Here is a 25,168-nt window from a genome sequence, read left to right on the forward strand (position 1 = left end):
AAACGCATTGAACAGTATGGATGAAATTCGATATAGCATAGTCTTAACACCCTATTTGTAGGTTTAAATCAAATTTTGAGTAAAATTTATTCATAATTCTATCTGTCCTTGTTTTTGAATATAAGTTAACACGATAATTTCAAGACAAAGAGAGCTAGATGAATAAAATTTGGCACGTATTTGATATTTAACATCTTTATTGTAAACATATTTCAAATTTTGAGCCAAATACAACAAGGACTTTACCGTTTGTTGGTCTGTATTTTCAGAAACATATGAACGCGATAACTTAACGCAATGATTTAAATACACCAATTTTGCTATGCGATTTTCTGATTTCAAATGGAGTTCTTTGAAAAATTTCGGTTTTATTCATTTGGTAAAAATAAATCTAAATCAGAATTGAATTTTTTTTTTTTTTTGGATACTTTTAGCCGAATGCTAGAGATTAATAGTTAAAAATTTCGTTCAAAGTCACGCAATAATTTCAGTAAAAATACCAAATTCACGCCAAAATTTAATATTTTAGCAAATATTGTGTACAAAGGACACGCAAGGAGTTCTCTGCCTGGCGCAAGTACCACATTTTTTTGCGTTGGTTGGAACAAGGCAATAAAACTCTGATATCACTTTCATTAGAGAGTAGGATTGAAAGTTTAGGGGGACCATCCCCACTGGATTTTATCTGTGGTTATATTCAAATTTATCCTTGGGTTCTGAAACATGCCCATTGAGGAATATAAAAAATATATTTAACAAAGAAAATCAGTAACAAAAAATTCTCTCCCACTGTGTTTGCTATTGTTGTAATAAAAAAAAAAAAATGGTAAGAATTTGAGTTATCGTACAACTGCAAGCTAGCGTGACAGGTTTCACAACGCATGCACGCGAATTGTAGACATTGCGTGACCATTTGAAGGATCTTGACCGACTGCGTTTGCTCATGCGTTTCATCCTTCTTAGTCGACACCCACACCTTCATAATGTGCTTATTTGAGGGTGGCGTTGGCTCCATTTGTTGAGTGCTACCTGCTGAGCGCTTGCTCAATATCTTAACACTGCATATTTTTCGTACACGCATCAGCTTGACAGATTATTTTGAAATGGCAGATATGAAATAATTATTTTCATAATTTTTTATTATAAATTAGCAATGCATAAAGACTTTCTTTTATTGTAGCTGTTACGGTGATGGAAAAATATCAAACAATTGTATCGTAAAAAATTAATTAAAGAATGAAAATAAATTACTTTTTTGACATATACTTTCGAATTTATCATCAAACATTAAATATTATTTTGTGTCGAACTGACAATTATTAATATTTTTACACAAAACATTTTGCAATTTAATAAATTTTTCGCAATTAAATTTAAAATTTTAAATTTAAATTAAATAACAATTTAAAAAATTTTTGCAATTAAATCAAATATTAGCACAATGTGTATAAATTAGTCTTTCAGTAAGAAATATAAAGGTTTAATGCATTATTTAGAAAGAGTACTGTGAAACAAATAAAAAGATTAATAGATGGTCTGTTAGAAATTTAGTGGCACTGTATCCGCTTTCTCCGTGTTAAATGATGTTAGCGGAACATTTAATATAAAGTTTCTTCATTTTAAATGAAATTGGACAATTAAAGATATTAAAATGTCATTACAATTTTTATGTCTGTTTAAAATCTAAAACGTTTGAAAAGTCCAAAACACTGAAAACGGAAATCTCTTTATTAAAGGTCAATCATAAGGCTATGTGAACAGTATTTTGTTTCAAAAAGCAGAATCTCGCATTAAAATTTTATGGTTCTCACCTAGATTCTCAGAAGAATTTTTATATGAAAAAAGAGATATTGAGACGAAAAGTGTGTACTTTTTCAGTCTCAAATATATAATATTCAATGATAACTGTTTTATGTTATCTATGATCTCACTCGGGTAATGTTGCTTTATATGATCTTATTTAGGGTTGTATAGACGTGTTCAAAAATGACAAAAATACTCATTGTTTTCGTCTACAATATTTATATAATTGTTTATATCATAAATAAAATATCACACAACTTACCGACTTCCACATCTTCCTGTAATTGGCGTCCAATGAAAGGGGCAGGCGTGTATATCCTTTGCGCTTCCTGAGAGAAAAGGATACAAAAACAGTAAGAAAACAATAATAGCCAAGGAAAGTTAGTGATGTAGTTTTTTTTAATTACTTCCTTCAGAGCATTTTATAAAATGTTCGAAATGTTTTTCAACATCACAAAATGAACTATGAGTTGAAAATAAACTATATCAAATTTTAATGATCTGCACTGCAACTGAAAAAAAATGAAGTAATAAAACTTTAAACACTCAGCTATTGCTTTATAAATAACGTATAAAAGGACTCTTAAGATTAAAGCGACGAAATATTAGTCCAATCCCTCTTCTATTTTTTTTTATCGACCCAGTTTCGGCTAATCTGTGCTTTACCCTTTTTCCTATCGGCGTCTAACATTGCACTTCATCAAATAGTTCTAACCTTAACCACTTTGGAGGATTTTGTTGGTAGTTTAGAAAGTTTTACCATTAAGGATTTATTTTTCATTATTATGGTGATAATGACATAAGTTCAATAAGATGAATTACTCGCCGTCTAGTTATTCGCTCATGTAGTATGAAACGTTATAAGAAAACATTTTATAATTGCTCAACATCTCTTACATATTTTTTTTTCAAATAAAAAAAGAGACGAAAACACACCAAGGAAATGGGGATATAAAATAACGAGGCAATCGTAAATAATTTCTCTATTTTATTTTTTTCCAAATAGGAAATATTGTTTTAAATCGGTGAATAATATTGTGATTTTAAATAGATATTGATCTATTACGAGAACATAATTAGTAGATTTAAAAATAAAAAAGTTAAATCTATAATATTATTTAAAACCTTTTATGTTTAATTTAATAGCTTTTATTTTTCAGAGCAAAGATGTTGGAACTATATATATATAGTAGATAATCGAAACGTATCACCAAAATGAGTTTAATAACCCATATAATGAGTCCCATACAAACTATTTATTGAATTCCTTAAAATTAATTTACAAAAAAAAAAAAAAAAAAAAAAAAAACTTGAAAATTGATTTAGATTCTGGCTGCTTTACCAAAGTATAAGAAATAATTATGTTAAATGAAATACATATTTATTATTAATTAATATTTTTTTATCTAAATTTCTTTCATTAGAGGTGAAAGAATATTCAGATTTTATTTTTGCAATCGAATTATCTATCCAAAGATGAGCTTTCAATAAGTTAGCGATATTCTAGTTAAAACTGCAATTGGAAATATTCTGCACATTTTTCAGTTTCTTTAAGTGTTGGGCATATTCTAATAAATAAAAGTAATAATCATGAAACGTAGCAGTCAAGGAAAAAAAAATTAAGACACCTTTTACATTTTTCTTCGGGACGGAAGTTTTATAATGATGGATGTTTGAGACACGTTTGAGACGTTTGTTGTTGAAGAAGTATTCCAATTTTTTAAAATTAAAAGTGAAATATCGTATTTTATATCAAAAGCTAATTATAATTAATAACGAAGAATTGTAAAGCTCAAAGAAAAATACATCAGAAATAATTATATTATATCCATCGTTAATTACGTTTAGAAAAATAATAGTTTTTCACTTAGTTAAATATTTAAGATTGTAAAAATTTTACTAGATGAAAAACACAGATAAACTGGATCGTGTTTTACTTCTGGATAAGAAAGGAAAATACAATCTCCAACATTTTTAATCCATGCACTAATTCCAAAATTGTCAATAAAAATCATTTATTTTGTATTTATTTTATTAACGCATTTAAATTATAATTGAATTTTTCCTAACATTATTTGTTATATTAAAATAAACAATAACTTCCAAAATATTTTTTTTTAAAAAGTTCGAATATGCAAATTTTTTCAGTACCTAATAAACGGACGGATATTCCAATGCATTAAACTCATTATGCAGTTTTCTGCAAAGAGGCTATCCCGCGTATTTGTTTAAAAAATCAATCGTTCATCTATTAACATATTCAATACCTCTTTTAGTTTTGGGCACGCGCTTGTGATGGATGTTATGTTGAAAAGTCTGTAAATCATTTCCTTATGTACATAATTATTACAAACTATAATTCATTACACTCCATTTCAAATTTTTTAACTTCGTTCGCAACTTTGCTCAAATGGTGTCACGGCTAAAGACTCGTCATTAATTCTATTGTCTAATGGAGTTAATGTTCGAAAAAATATTTTGGCTATCAGTGTTTTCTTTAAATTATCGATGATTAACTAGTTACCGTCTTTGAAACATTCAGAATCTTGATTTCTGTGCCATAGATAGAAATATCCTTTGGGAAGATAACGAAATAAATTCAAGAAACATGCTTTTATTTCCTTAAAATTATTTAACAACTGATTTTAAAGAAAGATAAATGTCATTTAGTAACTGATTTTAAAGAAATAAAAATCTATCGATTATAACTTAATAGTGAATCAAATTTACGAAATTTTTAATGATGTCAGAAGAAATATACAAGATATTAAAAGGCGAAATTTAATGAAATAAGATTGCATCTATCAGCAATATAAATAAGATCTTATTTTTTTAAATTGCGTCGCAGACATTTCTAGAAACCATGAAAGAATTGGAAATCAAGACGGGGCAAAGTCTTGAATGATACGGAAATTTAATAAATTGTTAACAAGTTAAAAAAAAGTATTTTACTTTTCATAATTCATTAACCAAACAAACATTTTAACCTTCTAGTATATACTTAGACACGTATAAATGTATACCTATGTAAGGTACGTAAATAATTAAATGTATTTTATATTTTATTAAGCATACTTATAAATCAGCGTAATATAAAAGGATAAAGAAATGGCAGTCTTAACATTAATTATTCAACATAATTCAAGTTATCAGAATTATATAAATAATTTGTTATTTTATATTAAGTATTAATTATTAATAATTTTGATTTTACTGACTCATAATTTTGTGATAGTAAATCGATCATACTGGTATACTGAAAAGATTAGATTCCATTATAAAGAAAAACTTCGCTTTGAAAAGAATTGGTTAATATTTTTTCTAAAACAGTGGAACTTTTTGCAACATTAGTCCCTGAATAAACGTTACTATCACCTAACATGCAACTGAATATTCACTTGATCATTGATCATGTCGTTATAACCTTTGACATCATATATTTTTTCCTTTAGCAAATCCGATGCATATTTCAAATTTTAATAAGTAAGGTAAATATGGCAATATAGGTAAAACAAAAAAAAATATTCCATTAATCTTTATCTCATACAACATTCATTCTTCGAAAGTTGAATTGTTTATCTTAAAAATTTAAGAAATCATTTTTAGGAATAAAATAATACTAAAACAATAAATTCTGTCTGATAATTTAAAATAGCAACATAAAATAGGTAAAACCTTTTTATAACAACTAAAATATAGCGTAGAATTTTATTTGTGCAATATTTAATTAATCACGTTTTTTTTTAAATCATGTTCATTTTTTAGAATAATTATAAATAGCACAAATGAGTTAGATAATTATAAATACATACCCTGATAATTATAAATAAGAGTTACCCTGTTTATAATTATAATTGATTTACTTGAATGCATCCTTTTATATATTCATTTAATTTTTCTGTAGGAAAACAGCCAATTCATTTCCTTCTTTCCGTGAAATTTAAAATTCTCTATTTTACTTAATAAACTTCATGCATTTTTCTGTTCAAATATTTTAACTTAAACTCTGTATTAAAGTGCAAAAATCAATACTGTATAAACTTTTGAGAGATGATAATAAAATATTATTTGCTAAGTCGGCCTTACGAAATAAATACAATTTTTACGTAAAAAAAAAAATTTAATCGGATTTAGTACTCATTTCAAATTTCTTGCATTTCCGTTTTTAAATAATTAAACAATTTTATGAAAATTAAAAAAAAATTAAGTTTGATTAAAAAAACATTAGGGAGGAAAATAATAAAAAAATGTATCATTATTATTAATTATTAAATAAGGCAATAATTCATCCTTGTGAAAATTAATTACGGCCTAGGATGTTCTAATTTAATTACCATTTTTTTTACTTGTCCTTCTAAAGAAAATGATTATATAATACATTCGACCTCGATTTTAAGAGCCAATCTTATATAAATTGTATTAGCTAAAACAACATTAAAAAGTAAAATAATAAATGTTATATTATTTCAAAAAATTCGTATAAATTAATTAGGGCAAATTGTCGAAGTACATGATGCAGAAATAACTTAAATTTTAGAATCTTTAATTAATTATTTTATAAAGTAGGATATAAATTATATAATTAACTTCATATATTAAAGCTTTGTATTTCAGAACAAAATATTAAAAAGCAATTCATTCCATAAATTGATTCAATAAAATTCAATATAAAATTGATCAAGATGAAAGACGGTAAATTAGAATCATTGCACAGTTTCGGTTAAAAGAAGTTCACTGAAACCAAGGAAGTAGTTTCACAACCATTTTAAAACAATGAAGTAGCCATTTTTAAAATGAAAAATGATACTGAATGTATAAATAGATTCTACGTAAGAGAATTAATCTTTACATATTAATAAAGAAATTAAATCAAAGATTTATTTATCAAACTTTATAAAAGTCATTCTATTACTTTAACCCAAATATTTTAGTCGCGATCTTCTAGGTCAACTAACCTTACCCAATATTCAGTTGTAATTTTATTACTGTAATGTAATTTTTCTAGTATCATTTAAATGTATAAATTAACTTTCTAATTTCTTTTAAATATATAATATCAATTATATCAAAAACTACCTTAGTGTTCCAATTAATCTCTATAATCATTTTAAAACTCATGCTGTCGAATTAAATTACACTAGTATAGGCAAATGACTAAATTTTCATTAGCATAATTAAAAGCATTCCGCTTTTATTTCACTTGTGATTTCTATTTACAAATTTACTTTATTTTATAAATTTACTAAGCTGAACTCTAAATAGTTGAAGATTTTCAAAGAAAAAATTAGTGGCTAAAATAATGGCACGCTGACTTCAATAAAGAAAGATAATAAAATAATGAATTAAACAGAATAATCGCCTTCACTTGAAAGCAATAATATTTCATATCTTAGCAGAATGGTGTATCTTTAAACAGCAAAAAAAAAAGATCAAAAAGGAATCTATTACATTAACATTTTATTTCGGAAAAACGTGCTAAGAAAAATAAAGGGCATTAAATTACATATCGTTTGGTAAAATGAAAAGAAATGGAAAAAAGTAAAGTAAAAATAAGCACAGTTTAAATTACTTTTCTTGAAACGATGCGTTTTCTTAAATATGTCTTCATAATCTCTTATTTTTTCAGAAAAGTTTTGAAAAAAATATGTCAAGAATATTCGGCATACATTAAAAGCGCAAAAATAAAGAAAATGAGTTACTGAAAATTGAATAGACACACACACAAAAAAAAAGAGTTCCTGAAAATATACTTTTAAACATATTTATAAGGTAATGCCTAATTCAGCTAAGAAATTAAGTAAAAAAAAAAATAAGAAGAATTATAAAACATACGTTTTTAAATAGATTTTATCGAAGAGGATTTTAATAAACTTATAATCCAATGTACACGGGTGTACATTACAAAACTCCAAAACAATAATTGCAAAAAAAAAAAATGATTTCCACAGTCATTTAAGTTTTATAAATATACACTGTGTATGAGTTAAAAGATCATGTATCGATTGTTTTAATGAAGACATTTTTAAGAATAAAAATTTGTGAGTGAATCATAAAATAACATCAAAAATATATTTATTAAATAAATGGACGCCGATCTACTTATGTTCCGCACTTATCAGTTAAATTTAAAATTCAATTAATTTTATTCAAAATTGAGTTATCATAATATTTCAATTAATCCAAGTAATAATTTCCTAACGCTTGCTAATGAGTTAAATAACCTTAATGCATAAACATATGCAGTTTTTCTGATCTTTCTTTTCTTTTCAACTCATCATTCAAATCAAATTTACCTTAATGACGCACTCCAAGTACTTGAGTCTTTTTAAGCAATCCTCTTGAAATGGCTTGTCGGGATCATCTCCGCATTCCCTGTCCAGTTCTTCGAGGATTTTGTCCTGCACTTCCGGATGCAATCCCAGCAGGTACAGCACCCAGCTAGTGCCCACGGCAGTGGTGTCGTGACCCTAGCAACACGACCAGGAAAAAGAATCATCTTAAATGGATTTGCAGTTGACCAAATATATAGCTTTTTTTAGGCTTAGACAGTAATGAGTCTTTTTGAGCAGCGAAATAGTGCTGAAAAATCTCATTTCGGGTCAAGTGAGATGACGAGTCGATTTGAACGGTTCGATGAGAGGGTTTCCGCGTATCAGATGAGTTATAATATAGGACCGGTAATATTGACCCAATGACATGGTTTTGGTATCAAATTTATCATTATCCAAGAACTGGTTTCAAAGTGCAGATACACACATATATATATATATACTATTTCCATCATTATTTATATATAAATATATATCAATGATGACAAGATACATTTAAGATGCTAGTGTTTGACTCTCAGCTTTAATATGCAAAGTGGGTCTTAGTTGGAAAACCAGATTTTTTTTTACCTCTATCAATATGTAACAATTGAGAATTAAGTTCTCTTACTATATCTAAATTAAGAAATTTTGATCAAACTATTTATGGTTTGTAAAATGGGTCTTGCTTTTTGCCGGAACTAGTGTGCAATAATTGAAATGTGTGCTACAAAAAGGAGGTAGCTCCAATTATTCAAGTTTGCAGAAAGTCGTAAAAAACGTTTGAAAATTCTGAATTCAAGATTGTATGAATATTTACCTTTTCATCAATCTTTTTAATTATTCTTACATATGACAGTATTTTCACTCAAAAATATTTATTCCAGATGACTTGACACATCTTGGAATGTTGGAGCTACCTCTTTCTTGTAACCAAATGGATAGTCTGTCTACCTCCTTTATTTAAAGTAAAATAGCAATATATACAACTTCGCTTTAAAAACAAAAAATTATAATCCTATAACTCATCACACTCCGTAACGTCAGGCTCATTTGCTGCTTCGTCGGCTTGTAGGTCATCGTAGAACTACATATAATTTTGTGGGGCGTATTTGCGAGATAGTTTCAATTACAGTACACTCCCGATTATCCGCGGAATTGGGTGGCGCGGCCGCCGCGGATAACAAAAATCGCGGATAATCCGAAAAAAGCTAAAACCGGGTATAACAAAAGAGAAAACAGTCATTCCAACTTTGAAAAATCGTTTTATGTACAATAAAACGTAAAATAAACAGCAGGAAATGTTTAACTAACGCTTAATATCACTCAAAACTAACCTAAAATGCATTTTGTTAATGAAAACAGAAAAGTGCTTTGTACTTACGAGAGGCATCAAGGATACACAGAAAAATTAATACATATGTACTGTTTTAATACTATAATGTATTATGTAATTACAAAAGCATAACTGTAAAACTACACCTTTTTGAAGAAATCAGTCATTTGTGTTTGCTTCTTGCTTTGGAAGCATGTTCTTTTTGATTGGAAGCAAAAAAAAAAAACTTAAGTGCGGCAGGCGCGGATAACCCGCCCGCCCGCGGATAATCGGGAGTCTACTGTACTTTATATTTTGGACCCTTAAGTGGAAGAAAGAAGGAATAAGATGGTTGAATCTTGCTTAAAATTAATGGAGTAATGTTTTGGATGTTGAATATTCTTACTGTCTTCTTAGCAAATCCAGCACTCTCTTTACATAATGTTTCCTGTATTAATTTGGGATTTTTCATAAGTAAAGACTCTATATTTCATTATAAAATACTTTTGTTACCATTAGAAATGATGTAAGGAGTTTTCAGGAAGAAACCTTATAATAGGTCAACGAAGTTGAAAATGATTCATTTTTTAACTTGAGTAACAATAAACTTTTCACTTGTCTTCTCTATGATGCCAGTATATTCACACGGTAGAAAAACTCTTTCTACTTTCCTTGTAGAGGAAAATGGCGGTAGCACCAGGAGCTATCCTATATATTTCAAAAAACGAATGAGACAAACAACTCCATCGCTTACGTAACGCGAGGACTAACGATTGGAACTTCATCTTTCTGGCCCCAAACGAACAAGTTTTTATTTTACCACATGATAGTACATGTAACTCCAAATCCCCATAGGGTGGAGCTACATACTTTTTGCAACAAACCCTTCAATGGATAGTTAAATTCTTTTCTTACTATAGAGATATGCGAAGAAATTTTGATCAAACAAATAAAAGGTATTAAATACTATGTTCAAAATTGTTTTAATTCTTTCATTTTATACTCCTTATTCATATAGGTTTATACAATTTTTGTTTGCGTTGAAGCTTAGAATTTTATATTTGTTTTTCCATTTGAAATTTTTCGTTTAATATGCCAAATTATTTTTTATCCTTACGTAATATTTTATGCATAAAAATACAAATTGGATTAAAAATTAGCATTAACCAACGGATGTTTTAATCATTTTTATTAAGAAATACAATATTTATAACGAACACAGAATTTTAGGAATAATTCAGTGCGAATTTTTTTCTCACAATTTAATTCATATATTTAATATTTATACAATACTTTTAGAATTATTTTTCCAGTAATTTAAATTGAGATAATTATATTCTGTAATAACTGCTGTATAAATTATATTCTATAGAACAATTAATTGGGAAATGATTCTGATAACGCAGTAATTTTACAAGATTCTCTTTTGTGGTAGAAAATTATGAGACAAAATTGTGGTAAATTCCAAATTATCTTATATAGATATAAAACTGATTTATTCTAATCTCGAGTGATAGCAAAACCAAAAGATTAAATTACCTGTAGAAATTTTGAAAATTGTAAAAAAAATTCTTCATTGCATATTAATAGAAAAACTTATTTCTATCACAGATAAATATTTAGTTCTAAAATAATTTTTAAAAGGTTTCAGTATCTACTGAATAATTCTTACAGCGAACATGAAAGAATCGACCTCTTCTTGGATATCCCTCTCCGTGAAGCTTTTCGGATCAGATAAATGCATATCCAAAAGCAAATCCATGAAAGCTTTCTTCTTTTCGGGATTTCTATTTAAAGTATCCTCGTTATTCTTAAGCCTTGCCAAAAGTTCAGATTTTCGTTCTATGATAACCTGACAGGAAAAAAAAAGTCGAAAAATATATTTTAAAATAAAATATTTTTGAGGTAGTATTTTTTTTTTTATTTAAAGAAAAATTATTTTTACTTACCTTCATTTATATAAAAGTTCACTTTGCGATATTAAAGGAAAGAAACTATAGATTAATTAAAATTCGACGAAATTAATTAGTGTGATCTATGTGGAGAATAGTACATTTTATTTGAACAATGTTTTTAAGGCATATACAATATCCAATGGGGAATTCATAGTAATAGGTACGAAACGCTTTCATTACTAATTCTTTTTAAAAAAAATCAAACTCATTTTTACTAAGTTTTTGCATTTAATATAGATATTCCATTGTTATATATCAGCTGCCATCGCTTACATGTGACTTGGAATTAAGGCAAGGAGATTACAGCCATTTTTACAGAATTCTTTTTTCTATAAATTTTATCAAAAACATAATATATATATTTTTAAAATGAAAACCATTTCGCTTAAATTAAGTTCTCTTTTAAATGAAGCTGAGCAGTAATAAACTGCTTAAATCTAATGTATATTTCTGGTTTTGATTTCATCCAAGACAATTTAAATAAAAAAGAACGTGGTTTAATATATATATATCGAAATTATATATCAATGTCGCAATATCTGAATATAAATGTTTTTGTATACCAATTCAATATTTCCAAAACCGCAGGAAACATTAAATTTACCCATTTATTAAATGCACGATTTTATTCTATTCAATTTTTTGAATATAATAAACATTTAGATAAGAAAATAATAATAAAAAAATTCTTATTAACAATTAATGGTCCAAATTTCACATTTTAAAATATTGTTCGTTTTTTTTCTTTTGTATACACAAAATTAAAATATTTTTCGTTTTTTTTTGTTTACACAAAATTGGTTTGGTACTGAATATATCAAATAATGTCTGTAAGCAGTGAGAAGTCTCTGAATTGTTTTTAGTAAGATACACATGGAACGACTATAGATTGAATATCATAAGTTATTTAAATACTTGGAACTGCACTTTCTCAAGACAAACATTTACTACCACAGCATTATTTACCATATAGTTGGTTTCCATCATTCCGCGATGTACCAGAAATCATATGGTTAATGTTAATACTTAACTTTGAAATGATGTGATTATTGTTTTAAATAAATTTATTATTCCAAGTGAGATGCTTCATTCGTTCAAGCAAATGTGAAACTTTCTTCAAAATATTATGCATAATCTCTCTGACGAAAAACGCCCCTTTAATTTATTTAACCATTTAATATCCTTATCTTATGCAGTCTAGCATTTATTAAATGAAGTTGTAAGGACAGAGTCGAATGAAAAATATTTTCATTTAATGTAAATATACAAAACAAAATCATTAAAATCAAAATGATTCGTATAAATAATTTACCTTTCTGGTAAATTCGTCCATTTTTGCTGCATTTGCTTTGAATTCTTGACCTCTTTTGGTTCTGAAATAAATCAAGTCTGACCATAACCACGGCCTTAACAAACGTCCGATAAAACCTTCGGCAACTCTAAAAACAAACATGATGGCATAACATTTACAAATTGATTAATTAGACTATACAAGAAATATTTGATTTTCTTTTATGAAATAAATTACGTTTTAAAATTATTGTTCATCAAAAAAAAGTAATAATGATTTAGATAAATGAGAGCTATATTTGAATACTTTTGTGGGGAAATTGTAATTTTAACGTCAGCGCTTTTGATACATGGCTAATGCAAATATTTAATGTATGGTATTTGAGGAACATTGCTCGTGTTTAATAAAGAATCAAACATACATTAATGTTACAAATGCTACAATGTCATAATATATACATTAACGATTAAATGTATGGGAAAATATTATATAGAGTTCTACATAATCCAAAAGCATTGCTTGAAGACGAGCGTAATCTGTTATTTTATTCATTTCTGTACGTTTCAATGATAGTTATTTGTGAAGTAAATTTGTTTAATCAAAAGTTTAATTAAGTAGTTAACGAAATAGGCTTCACTTGTTGCATCTAAAGCGTAGATCCATAGCAAATATTGCGCAAAATCTGCCAAAAAATTATCAATCTGTCTTCTGTATTCATGCATGCAGGAAAAAGTGATAATTCAAAAACGTAATGACTTAAAAATAAAATTAGGAATGATTATTCGAAAATTTAACTGATTAGGTAAACGAACTTTTCGCTTGCTATATCTGAAGTGTAGATTCTTAGTAAATTTTGAACAAAATGTGCCAAAGGGTCGATTCTTATAAGCATATAAAAGCGATAACACAAAAAAGGAAATGTACTAAAAAACGTTTCAAAATGTTGTGTCAAATATGTAAATGTACTCAAAAATGTTGCAGAAATGCAAATGTACTCAGAAATGTTGCAGAAATGCAAATGCACTCAAAAATGTAATGGCTTCAAATTCAATAGTGACACATTTGGCTACATTTTTATCTTTGTGTCCAATTTTTGTTTTAATCGGTTGAAATAAGTGCCCAAAATGCATATTTGATTTTCTTTTACTTCTGCATTAACCGCATACGAGCGATTAGTTGCCAAAGATTATTTGTTAATAGGCTCTTTACAAGCTATCATTCGTCGATGACAATGATAAACGGTTAATAAACAAGTATCGATTATTTTCCTTACCATACAATAAAGCATGCAACTTTAATGTGCGGAACTCTGAAAATATAAATTTGTACATTCGTCGTAGACAGGCCTAGCCCAAAATTCACAATTTTATGTGGGTTGAAGGTGGATAGTATCTTTATTAGAAAGTACGCATGGTAGTTTCACAATATCACTTCCGGCAGTTCAGCTTGAGAAAGGAACATTTCTTATTATCTTAATAAAGCGTACGAAAATAATAAATCCTAAGTCTAAAAAGTCTGATGGTCAATATTTCAATGCAAGCAAATCGAAAATGCGATTTACTATATACCTATAAACTTTAAACATTTTATGTAGACATGATTATTTTGTAAATTCAACGAATTTTCATAAAAATTACATAATTTTCTTTTTTAAACAAAATAAAGGAAAATATCATATTCAAGAAAGAAGAATATCGTATTCAAGAAAATATCAATTTCAAGAAATTGAAAAAAAACCAAGTTAATAAAAATTTGCATATTTAGGCAATTAGAATATATTTAGAAATTAGTTGTCAAATGTTTTCCTCCCTTTATTATTAATTAGCTAGTTTTTCTAACTAAACATTTAAGAATATTTAATTATATAATGCATTGCATAATAATATTGTAATATAAGTATATCTTCAAAATCAATATATGCGCCACTTCAGAATTCCAATTCTTACCTGTGCATAGCTCGAACATAAAATGAATCTTCATTATCTTGAGCGTTGATGCGCAACCCCATGGCTGTTTCTATTAATATTGATTAAACGACAATCAGTCAACATATATATTGTCTTTTAATTTTGAATGTAAATAAAATGGTAAGACTATCAATTATAAAATAATTTAGATATATTCAAATGAAAAAATTTAAATAAGACATGCAGCTATATTAATTTTTAATGTATCGTTATTGAAAATACATATAAAAATACTTATACAAAATAAAAATTTTAATGCATGTTGTTAAGCTATTATAGAAAATTTAAATATAACTGATTTTAGACTTATTTTTAGAAAGAAAATGAAAGGAATACATAACCATAAATTTGAATTGTTTTTAATTTTCAAGAGTATCTGTTAATTTAATGTAATCTGAAATATATTTTTCGATATTTATTTCATTTATTTATAAGCAAGAGAAATTAGAATTTTTTTAATTACATGTATAAAAGATTTGAATTTGTTTGATAAATTTAAGATTTTTCTAAGACATTTTTGAAGAAAAATACATCCTCAATATATATAAAGATTATTGTTATTTTCGGGAATTAATTCATAGATTTTATAAATTATATATATATATATATATATATATATATATATCTTAAAGAACTGTTTTGGTTTTGTTCCCTTCAATTTTTCACAATATTGCATCAAGGGTAGGGGCCCTCCAAAGCATTAGATCATCTTAAAGTTGAAATTTTTAATTTTTCATAGTTGAAACAAGTATTTCATAAAGAAATGTTGCATTTTTAGTATCATTTTCAATGTATTATTTTGTTTTCAACTGAAAATTGTAGTTTTCGAAAATGAATTGTGCTGCTGTCGATTTTCTTTCATTTTCGATGCAATTATTGCATATATGTCTGTAGAATCCCACTTCAAATTGTAAAATAACATAATTTTTTTTTAAAAAAATTAACTTTTTGTGTAAAATATAACTCATCGCATACTGAATGATAGTACGAAATGATGCAAGAAATATGAGAAAATGTATACAAAATGTTGGTATATTTTTAAAAAGATAATTTCTTCATTTTGGGAAGGAATTAGGAATTATCATTTTAGTCTCCCAATTTGATTTTAAAAGAACAAATACAGTATGAAACTTTTCATTAATATTTAAAATCATTCCACTCAAAAATTATTTTGGAATGGTGAGTGCGAAATTGCATATCCTCTTATGAACCCTATATTGTAGAAAATGGAGTTAAAATTTTAAAAAAATGAAGCTTTCTTTTATAATTTCAAAACGAATAACACTTTTTTTTTTAATTTAATAAATATGAAATTGTGAATTCAGTATTTTAAAGGAACTCGCAAAATGAGACAAGCGAATAATTTAAGATCGTCAAAATAAAGTTAATTTTATCTTGAAAGACATTACTAAAAAAAGATTTATTACCAAAGCATTCATTTCCTATTTTAGAATAACTCTCTTAATCATTTGCAAATAATTTGTCTAAAACTACAATTTATAATAAAAACTAATTTTCAAAATAATTTGTCGTAAAAAATTAATTACACGCATTCTCATGTTTCCTTGTCCCACTTTTGAATAGCCATGTCGAGTCTTAATATGCTGGCACAAAAGAGGAAGTTTTCCTGGCAAGTCCAAGAAAGTAGTAGGTTAAGTAAATAATTCTCTATGAATTACGTATAAATAAGCGCAAATTACCATGAATAAAAGGCATAGCAAATATATTACCGATTCACTTAAAATACCGATTATTTTCTTAAGCTTTGCTCTTACAAAAGACGAATAAGCAATTCAAGAAAAGGAAAGAGCAGCAATCCTTCGTATTATCAAGAATAACGATTTCATCAGAATTGAAACTTCCACAATCTGTCAAAGTGATTGCTGAACTGTTTAGCGTTGGAATTTAAGTAGCGGCAGGTTTTTGAAAAAAAAAGTAGGAACAGAATGGAAGTGCTGCAACATGTTTCAAATTCGGTGAAAGCTTCAGAGGACAAATGATTATTTACAAAAGGTTGTACCAGAGTGAATTATTTACTTAAGCAGGCATAGCAAGTGTATGCTTTTCAAATATTACAATCATTATGAGTAGGCAGTAGAAATAAAAAGTTGAAATATTGAGCAATCTATTGGGTTTCTTTTTCGTTCCATTTCAGAAAGTCGTTACAAACTCCTTTATTTTAAAAAAATTAATCAATAATTTTTTACAACATAAAAGTAATTCAGCGTGGATTAAAAGGGAGTGTCTATTAACTAAGTGGAGGCAGATATTATATATATAAATGTATATCTAACACAGAATCATCCAATGAATCTCTATTTTTAGATGGTAGCAGTAGCAAGAAGTTAAAATGAGCAATCTATTCAGATTTTTCGTGTTTCGATTTAGGAAATGATTGCAAACTTCTATGTTTTTAAAATTTGGGTTGACTCATTTTTTTACAACTTAATTGGAAACTCATTTTCTTTTTAAATGATTTTTTAAAATGCTGTTAAATATTTTGTATATACTACTTTGAATTGTGTTCAGTATATTGCTTATGAACAATAAAAAATGTTTAAGAAAATGCAGTGCCCTTTTGTTCATATAGTGACATCACTACTCACTATGTGATCAGTCCGCCAAATTTCATTTTTTTCCCCTTTCTGTGAAAGATGCTTCTACTTGTTTCTCTGTTAATTTTTATTATTTTGCTCTGCTTTGTGTGAAATAAATCTGCCCTAATTCTTATTAAAAGCAGTAGAGCATTTTGAAGCTCTCAACATTTAAGTTGGGAAAATCCAGTCCCCCCCCCCTCCCAATATAACCGATATTATATGTGTAAATATATATATCGCACACAGAATCATCCTATGAAAACAAAAACTTATTCTACAAAATTTTACAAAAGAAACATTATACAAAATTTATTATGAACACTGAATTTACGAATAATACTAAATTCCACCTGCCATTTCATTAAAATTTCTTCTTCTCTGATTATGTTGAAAATAGCAATTAGATAGTGAAATGATATGAACCACGCAAACTTTGTATGTAATTATAAAATATGGTCAAAAAATGGCATGGCAATAGAATTCTTAATTGAATTTTAAAAATAGGCATTTACGCTTACCGCAAATAATGTCTAAAGTACATCGAGTGATATAAGGCACAATATCTATGACTCGGTTCTTTTCGGTGACGTTTTTGAGTTTTTCTACCATATACTTCGACTGATCATCAAACACACTGACGAAATCTTCAAGAATGCGAAAATGAAACGCTGTAGTAAGTGCGCGTCTTCTTTGTTTCCATTTGGGACCTTCGCTGAAAGGACAAATTATAAAAAGACAAGAAAATGCATTGACATGTAACAGATAAGTATTTGATATAAAGAGTGAAAGGTGTGTAAGTTATTTAGATAATCAATTAAAAATAATTACAGTTATGTAGATCATATTTACATACAGGAAAATGAGATCAATAGAAGCGTCCTTAATGATGAAGTATGTAACTTATGAAATATGTACTTAACTTATTAAGAAGTGCACCATATGGAGTGTCTTATATTAGGGGATATTGCATTATTCCATTTGAAAAAAATTATTGATTTTTGTCTCTCTTTCTGCCGAAAGAACCTACATTAATTTTTACCAAAATTAGAAACTTAGACATCAGTAAGTCATGAATTAATAAAGGAAAAAATGATGAAATGGGATGAAAATAGTCTTAGAGAAGTCACGGTATTGCATTATTCCATTCGAAAAAATTTCGGATTCTCTCTTCTTTTCTGTCGATAAATTCTGCATACTAACAAAATAGAAATGCGAATCTTAGATAACAGCATATCAATTAATGAGATGAAAATGTTTTTAAAAGATTCATGATATTGCATTATTCCAACTGAAAAATCGTCAGATTCTTTATTTTTATCGATAAATCCTGCACTATTTTTTATCAAAAGTATAAATTTGTGACTTGCACAAATCAGCTAATGAGATGAAAATGCTTTTCTTAAGAGGTCCATGATACTTTATTTTACTAACTGAAAAACTATCAGATTCGGTCTTTATTTCTATCGGTAAATCCTGTATTATGTGTCATTAAAAGTAGATATATGAACCTTAGACGATAGAATATCAGCCAAAGAGATGAAAATATGTTTTAGGATCGCGATGAGAATATCAGGAATATACATTTGGTCTTTCTACACAATAGTATACGAGTATAGTATAGATATCATACTATCTTACCTGAACTATTCTAATTGCTTTGATATTTTAATTCCCTGATTATGTAAAAAAAAAAATCTACTTTTGAAGCTCATGGTTGTAAATTATTTACTCTTTTATTTAATTTTTTTAATTTTTTTCTTTATTAATATAATTTTTATTTAGTTGATTCAATTTTAATATGTACCTTGAATTTGTCGCCAATATAGTAACCTGAGTAAGCCTGCAGTGTAGGTCATACAATTCTTTGCTGTTTAGTATATTATTGTTTTGCTTTGTTGAGTGTATGGCAACTTGATTGAAAAATTGACATTATAGGTTTCTTATCAGTATTTGGAATCAAGAAGATTTCAACCTCTTGTTTTAGTAATGCCGGGATTACAATTGACCAACTATAAGACGGCCAGTAGGTAGCGTATGCGTAGAAAGGGGCTGATTTATGTTTTCCACATTATCATAAGATAGATTCAGGCATTCCATTGCTCTTTTGGCGTCCTTGAATTTTTCTTTTTCACTGCGTATCGTATTAAAATGATGGATATTTACACAAAGAAGAATGGTAAAAAAAATTTGATCAACATCCTTAAATTTGGAACACTATAGGGAAAAAAAAGGTCTAATAAAATGAAAAAAAAAAAAAACACAGCCTCTCATCAGAAAGAACAAAGAGCGAAAAATTCGGAACAAATTGATAAGTGATTAATTTTTTCACCCCAAAAAATTCTACAAACGCATGCGCAATAAGAAAAAAAATACAAAACAGCGGCATGTTGCTGTTCCGTCAGAATAATTACTTGCCACGGACAGAACAACATTTTGCTTTTCTACGCATGCGCTGTCTACTACCTACTGTCCGAGTGTAAACCCGCCATAACTATTGCAATGATCCGTCTTAAAAATGACCGAAGATTGCCTTCTTTTCTGTCATTATATTCTGCGATATCCAAGAGTTTAAGAAGAAATTCGGTAAAAAGAATAATCAAACTCGATCACGAACGATCAGTTAAATGACAGAAAATGATTCAAAAAGCTCAACGAACTTTATAAATAAACGTGTATGACGTGATGACAATACATTTCCTTTCATGTTTTTTTGGTCATAAAGCAAAGTAATGAGAAATAATTAAACTTCTAATGGAACGGTTTATTGTGTAAAAGGATAAAAGGAAATGCTCGAAAAATATAAAGGTTGTTCATTGATTAAATGACGGTTCTAAATGGTCAAAGACCACCCTGCATGTGAAGTTTTATTGACAACAACAAAGCGCATTTCCTGTCTTGTTCCGAAAGTAAGGCACACCGTCATTTTCTAATAATTTTAAAATAGAACTGGTGTTAATGCAAATTTGAATACTTCCTCATTTATTCACGTCCTTTATCACACAATGGTCAGTCCGCGAAAGGAAGATAAAGAACGCTAATGCATTTCGCATTTGCTTGACGGATCTTTCCTTAAATTCTGAAAAGAAAAGTGTTTTTTCTGAAAAAGGAAGAAAAAGACTTGGTATAAAAAAATATACTTTTCATCTCTGCGATTTTTTCAAAAAAGCATGTTTTTGTAGAATTCTTCGACAGCGTATAATTTACTTTTCGTTTCCGCTCTCCCTGTCGTTTTGAGCGAAAAAAATGAGTGTTTCTGCATTTCAAAATAGTCTAATATCCTTAAACGTGTTATTATATATAGTTATGTGAAACGCCTTCTCCATCAAACTCTAATGAAATGTTGGTGGTAAATTATATCAATCACCGAATTTTAAATTGGATTTTGACATTTTTCCCTGGGATAACAAATTTAAATTGAATAAAAAATAGAAGGTAGCGTTTAGTATAGAAAATGTAAAGAATTGTTTCTGATATTTTGATTACAAAAACTGAAAAAAAAGGGTTTCTGATGGCTATAAAATTAATAATTGAACTGACTGCATTTAAATAAATTGTAGCGAAATAAAAAGTAAACATTCTCTAAGTCTTTGAAAAATGTCTGATATTTTGATTGAAATAGGAAATTTAAGTTTAGAAATGAACATTCGCGAATCATAAAATATATGATAATTTCAATCGATTTATTGAATAATCCATTTTAGAGCCTTTCAGGTTTTTTAAAATAATTAATGTCTTTAAAGCAGTTTTAAATATTCTATTTGAAACGCATCATTTCGCCGTAAGACCCATGAGATAAATTTTTAAAAAAATGTATCGTATTGAAATGAATTTTGAATCGTGGTAAAAAAAAAAATTATATTAAATGAAGGATATGTTTTTTTGTCATTGCATCTTTAAATTCTTGAGAATGGAAGGTGATTGAATTTTTATCTTCTTTGATATGAAAATGAAGAAGTTTTTTCTAAAACAATATTTCAGTCCAATCTAGAGGAATTACTGAAGAGGGATTGGATAAAATAAGAATTATTCAAAATTATATTCAAACCTTTTCAACATATCCAAATATGGTTCAGTACGTATTAATTTTGAAATAACACAACCCACGCTTCAAAATATTTTTCTGAATAATTCAAATTGTGTGATTCTTTTTCTATCTTTTAATATTTTTAAACAAAATATAGTGTTTTGATCTATCATAAAACACACTTACCTCGTTACTAATCCTTCTTTCAGCCATAGCGATAGAAATGTATAGTCAAAGGATTTCCGAACGTTGTTCGGGTTTTTCAAAATCGCCTAAAAATGTTTAATTAAAAGATATCTTTAGGAGAATTTTATATATCTTTGAATTTACTTTTGACTCCATTCATATAAAATTAAAATACAAATAGCATTTGTAAAAAACAGATTTCTGTGTACATTTGAGAGGCAAAAAATAAATTTAAAAATTATAAATATACTATTTTAAAGTATACTTGAAATTATTTCTAGATAGTTGTTGAAAATAATGGACAGACAGAAAAGACTCAAATGAGTAGATTTTACAATGGAATATGAGGATAGAAATAGAACATTGAGGTGGTAGAGGGAATTTTTGATATCAATGAGTGCTTACTTGAGACTTATTGGATTTTTTTTCTTATCCTTCCCACCAGATTTGACAAGCGTGTATATCATTTTCATAGGAACTTATTAACAGCATATTCTGAGAAAATCTCGATGAATCTGCTAAAAATCTACCAGACCGAATATAACATATTACTAGGAAGATGCATGAATTTCTGAAGAATTTTAATACCATAAGTTACATTGTAAGCTGAACGCAGATTTTATATTACTGAGTTAGGTATCACTGTTCTTACGCCACACATATAGTACATGGAACTAATAAAAATGCCAATTAAACAAGGAAACGTCTTTTGTACACTTATTGCCTTGTTTATTATGCTAATCTCTATAAGTCCTGTGTCGTACTTTTATGGAGCACGAGGAGTTTATTCAGTTCATTATAAACATTATATGTGCTTTCATTGCAAGTTTTATATTGTTGTATATTGAATATTCTGTAAAATATTGAATCATTGCAAAGATTGTAACTTTGAATTTACCTGCTTTTCTTAAACTTATGTATATTCACATTACAAACTGTTTGACTATCAAAAACATTCAAACACCTAAATCCACTTTAAACCAACCAGCATAGGTACGCAGCGTTCTACGCAATTTTCGTACATTCTCTCAAATCTCAAATGACATTGGCTATTAATAAATTGATTTGAAATTTTTCCACTATAAAAATGGTGAGGAAACGCATCAATAAATGTTCTCAAAAATCGTTCTGTGTGTTATCTAGCACAGTTCATTGTTTGAATTATATTATCTAAAATATTTATTGTTTCAACAGTTGACACAAAGATTAACCATTACCAATATTATTATTTTTCATTCTGTAAGTAATATTAGCAAAAATATAACTTGTTTTATTATTTGTGGAAAGCTACAAAAACGTTTATCATTTTTAAGGAATCGCATTATTAAGAGTCTGTAGTCTGTCGCTCATACTGTCCATACGAATGAGCACTTACACACGCACATTTCATAATAAAATCCTTTTATTCGAATTCCTTCAACAATATTTCTAATTAATACTACGTATTTGTTTCTAATGAAATTTTAAACGAATGCTTACTTCGAAAAACTCTGGGGAGAAGCAGAATACGACTGGTCTCAGTCCTGTCCAAAAGTAAAAAATGCCCTGGTTCATCTGCTGGGTTATACTGCACATCCCTCGGAGTATCTGGAAGAATACTAAAAAAAGAGCTTTTGAATACTACAAAAAGGTATACTAGTTAGTTTAGAATACCATTTAGAGAATTTTAGAAAAAGAATTATTTTTTTTTCTTCTCTCAAGTGACATAAATCTAAATAAAATCTTTTGGCTAATAAGTGACATAAATCTTAAATAAAATCTTTTGCCTAATAAGTGACATATATCTTACATAAAATCTTTTTTTCGAATGAAACGTACAAATCAGCATTTTGCAATTTAAAAGGTCTATCTTTCTAAATTCAGAATTTAAAAGATATTTGAAGAACACTAATAAATATAACACTAAGTAACAGGGATAATAATAGTAATAGAAATGAATAATAATACTAATTGTAATAGTAAATAAATATGTCTTTTTTTTTTACTTCATCGCTTACGTAGTATAGAGAAAGCACTGCAATCGTTAAATCATTATTGCTTAAGATTTTGATGAATCCACGTTTTATACCTCCGAGGAATACATTTTTCGGAAAACGCTCGTATGTTTATTTGTTTGTCTGTGATAAAGATGCAACATAAACGCTTTCAGAGGGACGGATGAAATTTGGTATAAGGTATTTACATCAGATTTGTGGATTTCTATCAAATTTTGAGCAAAATCTGTCCAGAGGAAGTCTTTCCTGTTGTTCTCATATAAATTAAAGCGATAGCTATAAAAGGAAGAGAGCTAGATGGATAAGATTTGATACATATATTTAACATCTTATATAGTGGACTTTTATTATATTTTGAGCTGAATCCAACAAGGCATCTGTCGGTCTGTACTTTTAGAGGATGTAAACCGATAACTCAAAACCACAATAACTTGAATGCCTCAAATTTGGCATGCGGTTTAGTCACTGAAATTGTAATTTTCTGTCAAAATTTGGTTTCATTCAGTTGAGGGAAAACGGGTCTAAAATACAAATTCGATTTTCGGAGTGCATCAACCTTATTCCACTGATAAATCGCGAAGAACCTTGCCAAGGATGATACGATAAATTCAGTAAAGATATTATCAATTATGTTTACTGATGTTTATAAATTATATTCAATAATGTTTACCATCATAACTTTTAACAATTTACTAAAAAATATCAGGCCTTATTAGTAAGAAAATAATCTCTATTAGAAAATACAGAACTTTTTTAAATCAGGAAAAGCTCTAAATTAACCATTACAGATTGAAAAAAATGTTTTTTTTTTATGCTAGATTTGACCCAAAATTTCCTGAGAATATGTATATGATTTGGTTCAAATTTAAAATAAATACCCTTGATTGACCTGTAATTAATTTATGAGTGTCTGATAATAAAAAAAGATAGGATTAAATAGATTTAGTTTTTAATATTAAATCCTTAATTTTCAGTACAAGCAGAATCATCTTCCTTCGATAGAAAAATAAAAATAGAAGTTAATTTCTCTACTCATATTTGCTCATTTTCTCATTCTAAGAAAAGTTTATCTTAGAATATTAGAAAAAAGAGTTTAACAATGATTATAAGGAAGAAAATAATTAAATAGCTATCCTTGGAATTTGAATTATAGTTAACTTTGATAAATGCTTATCTTTCCAGAAGGTTTCACGTATAAAACTTCTGAACGTCGCAGAGGGTATCCTAATTTAAAGAATTTAGCTCTTTCAGTTTTTTTTTCTAAATTTCTACTTGGAATAAAATATAATAAAATGTTTTACTAAAAATTGGTAAAAATGTATTTCATATTATAAAATGTCCAGATATAAACTGCTTTTATTAACTTAGTATTAATGCAAAGAGAAAGAAATCACCTATTCAGTTCAGTCATTCAAGTTAGAGTTTCCGGTGTCCGGTTTTAATGTAAGACTGATACTGATTTTCGATTGTACCAAATGTCTTTATACCTATATAGTCGGTAACTAATTACTACCCCGTTGGAATGAAATCGGGTACTTGTTGGCTGTCAGTTCTCGTATTTGCGCTGAAACTGGTAGCTAATACAATTAGGAATACAAATTCAAATTATAGTTTTGTTTATTCGGAAGAGGTATTGATCACGTGGTGCCGGTGTCCTTGGTTCTGACAGGGATTGACAGTTAGGTGTGAGGAGAAAAGGACGGGCTTCCTTGATATAATTAGTAAAGT

The 25,168-nt window shown here is 27.7% G+C and overlaps 1 protein-coding gene across 2 annotated transcripts in view; it reads right to left on the reverse strand.

Annotated features, from left to right (window-relative positions):
• The window catches only part of LOC129969567 (cytochrome P450 4c3-like), a 51,506-nt gene that overhangs the window by 11,655 nt on the left and 14,683 nt on the right, over nucleotides 1-25,168 (reverse strand). For both annotated transcript variants that reach the window (XM_056084194.1, XM_056084193.1), the window contains exons 2-9: nucleotides 22,926-23,044; nucleotides 21,447-21,532; nucleotides 17,755-17,948; nucleotides 14,619-14,688; nucleotides 12,694-12,820; nucleotides 11,099-11,278; nucleotides 8,097-8,270; nucleotides 2,066-2,132 (exon numbers count right to left, since the gene is read on the reverse strand). In XM_056084194.1, coding sequence (XP_055940169.1) covers nucleotides 2,066-2,132; nucleotides 8,097-8,270; nucleotides 11,099-11,278; nucleotides 12,694-12,820; nucleotides 14,619-14,688; nucleotides 17,755-17,948; nucleotides 21,447-21,532; nucleotides 22,926-23,044 — 1,017 coding nt within the window. The remainder of the gene's footprint in view (nucleotides 1-2,065; nucleotides 2,133-8,096; nucleotides 8,271-11,098; nucleotides 11,279-12,693; nucleotides 12,821-14,618; nucleotides 14,689-17,754; nucleotides 17,949-21,446; nucleotides 21,533-22,925; nucleotides 23,045-25,168) is intronic.

Source organism: Argiope bruennichi, chromosome 5, assembly GCF_947563725.1.
Source record: "Argiope bruennichi chromosome 5, qqArgBrue1.1, whole genome shotgun sequence".
Taxonomy (NCBI): domain Eukaryota; kingdom Metazoa; phylum Arthropoda; class Arachnida; order Araneae; family Araneidae; genus Argiope; species Argiope bruennichi.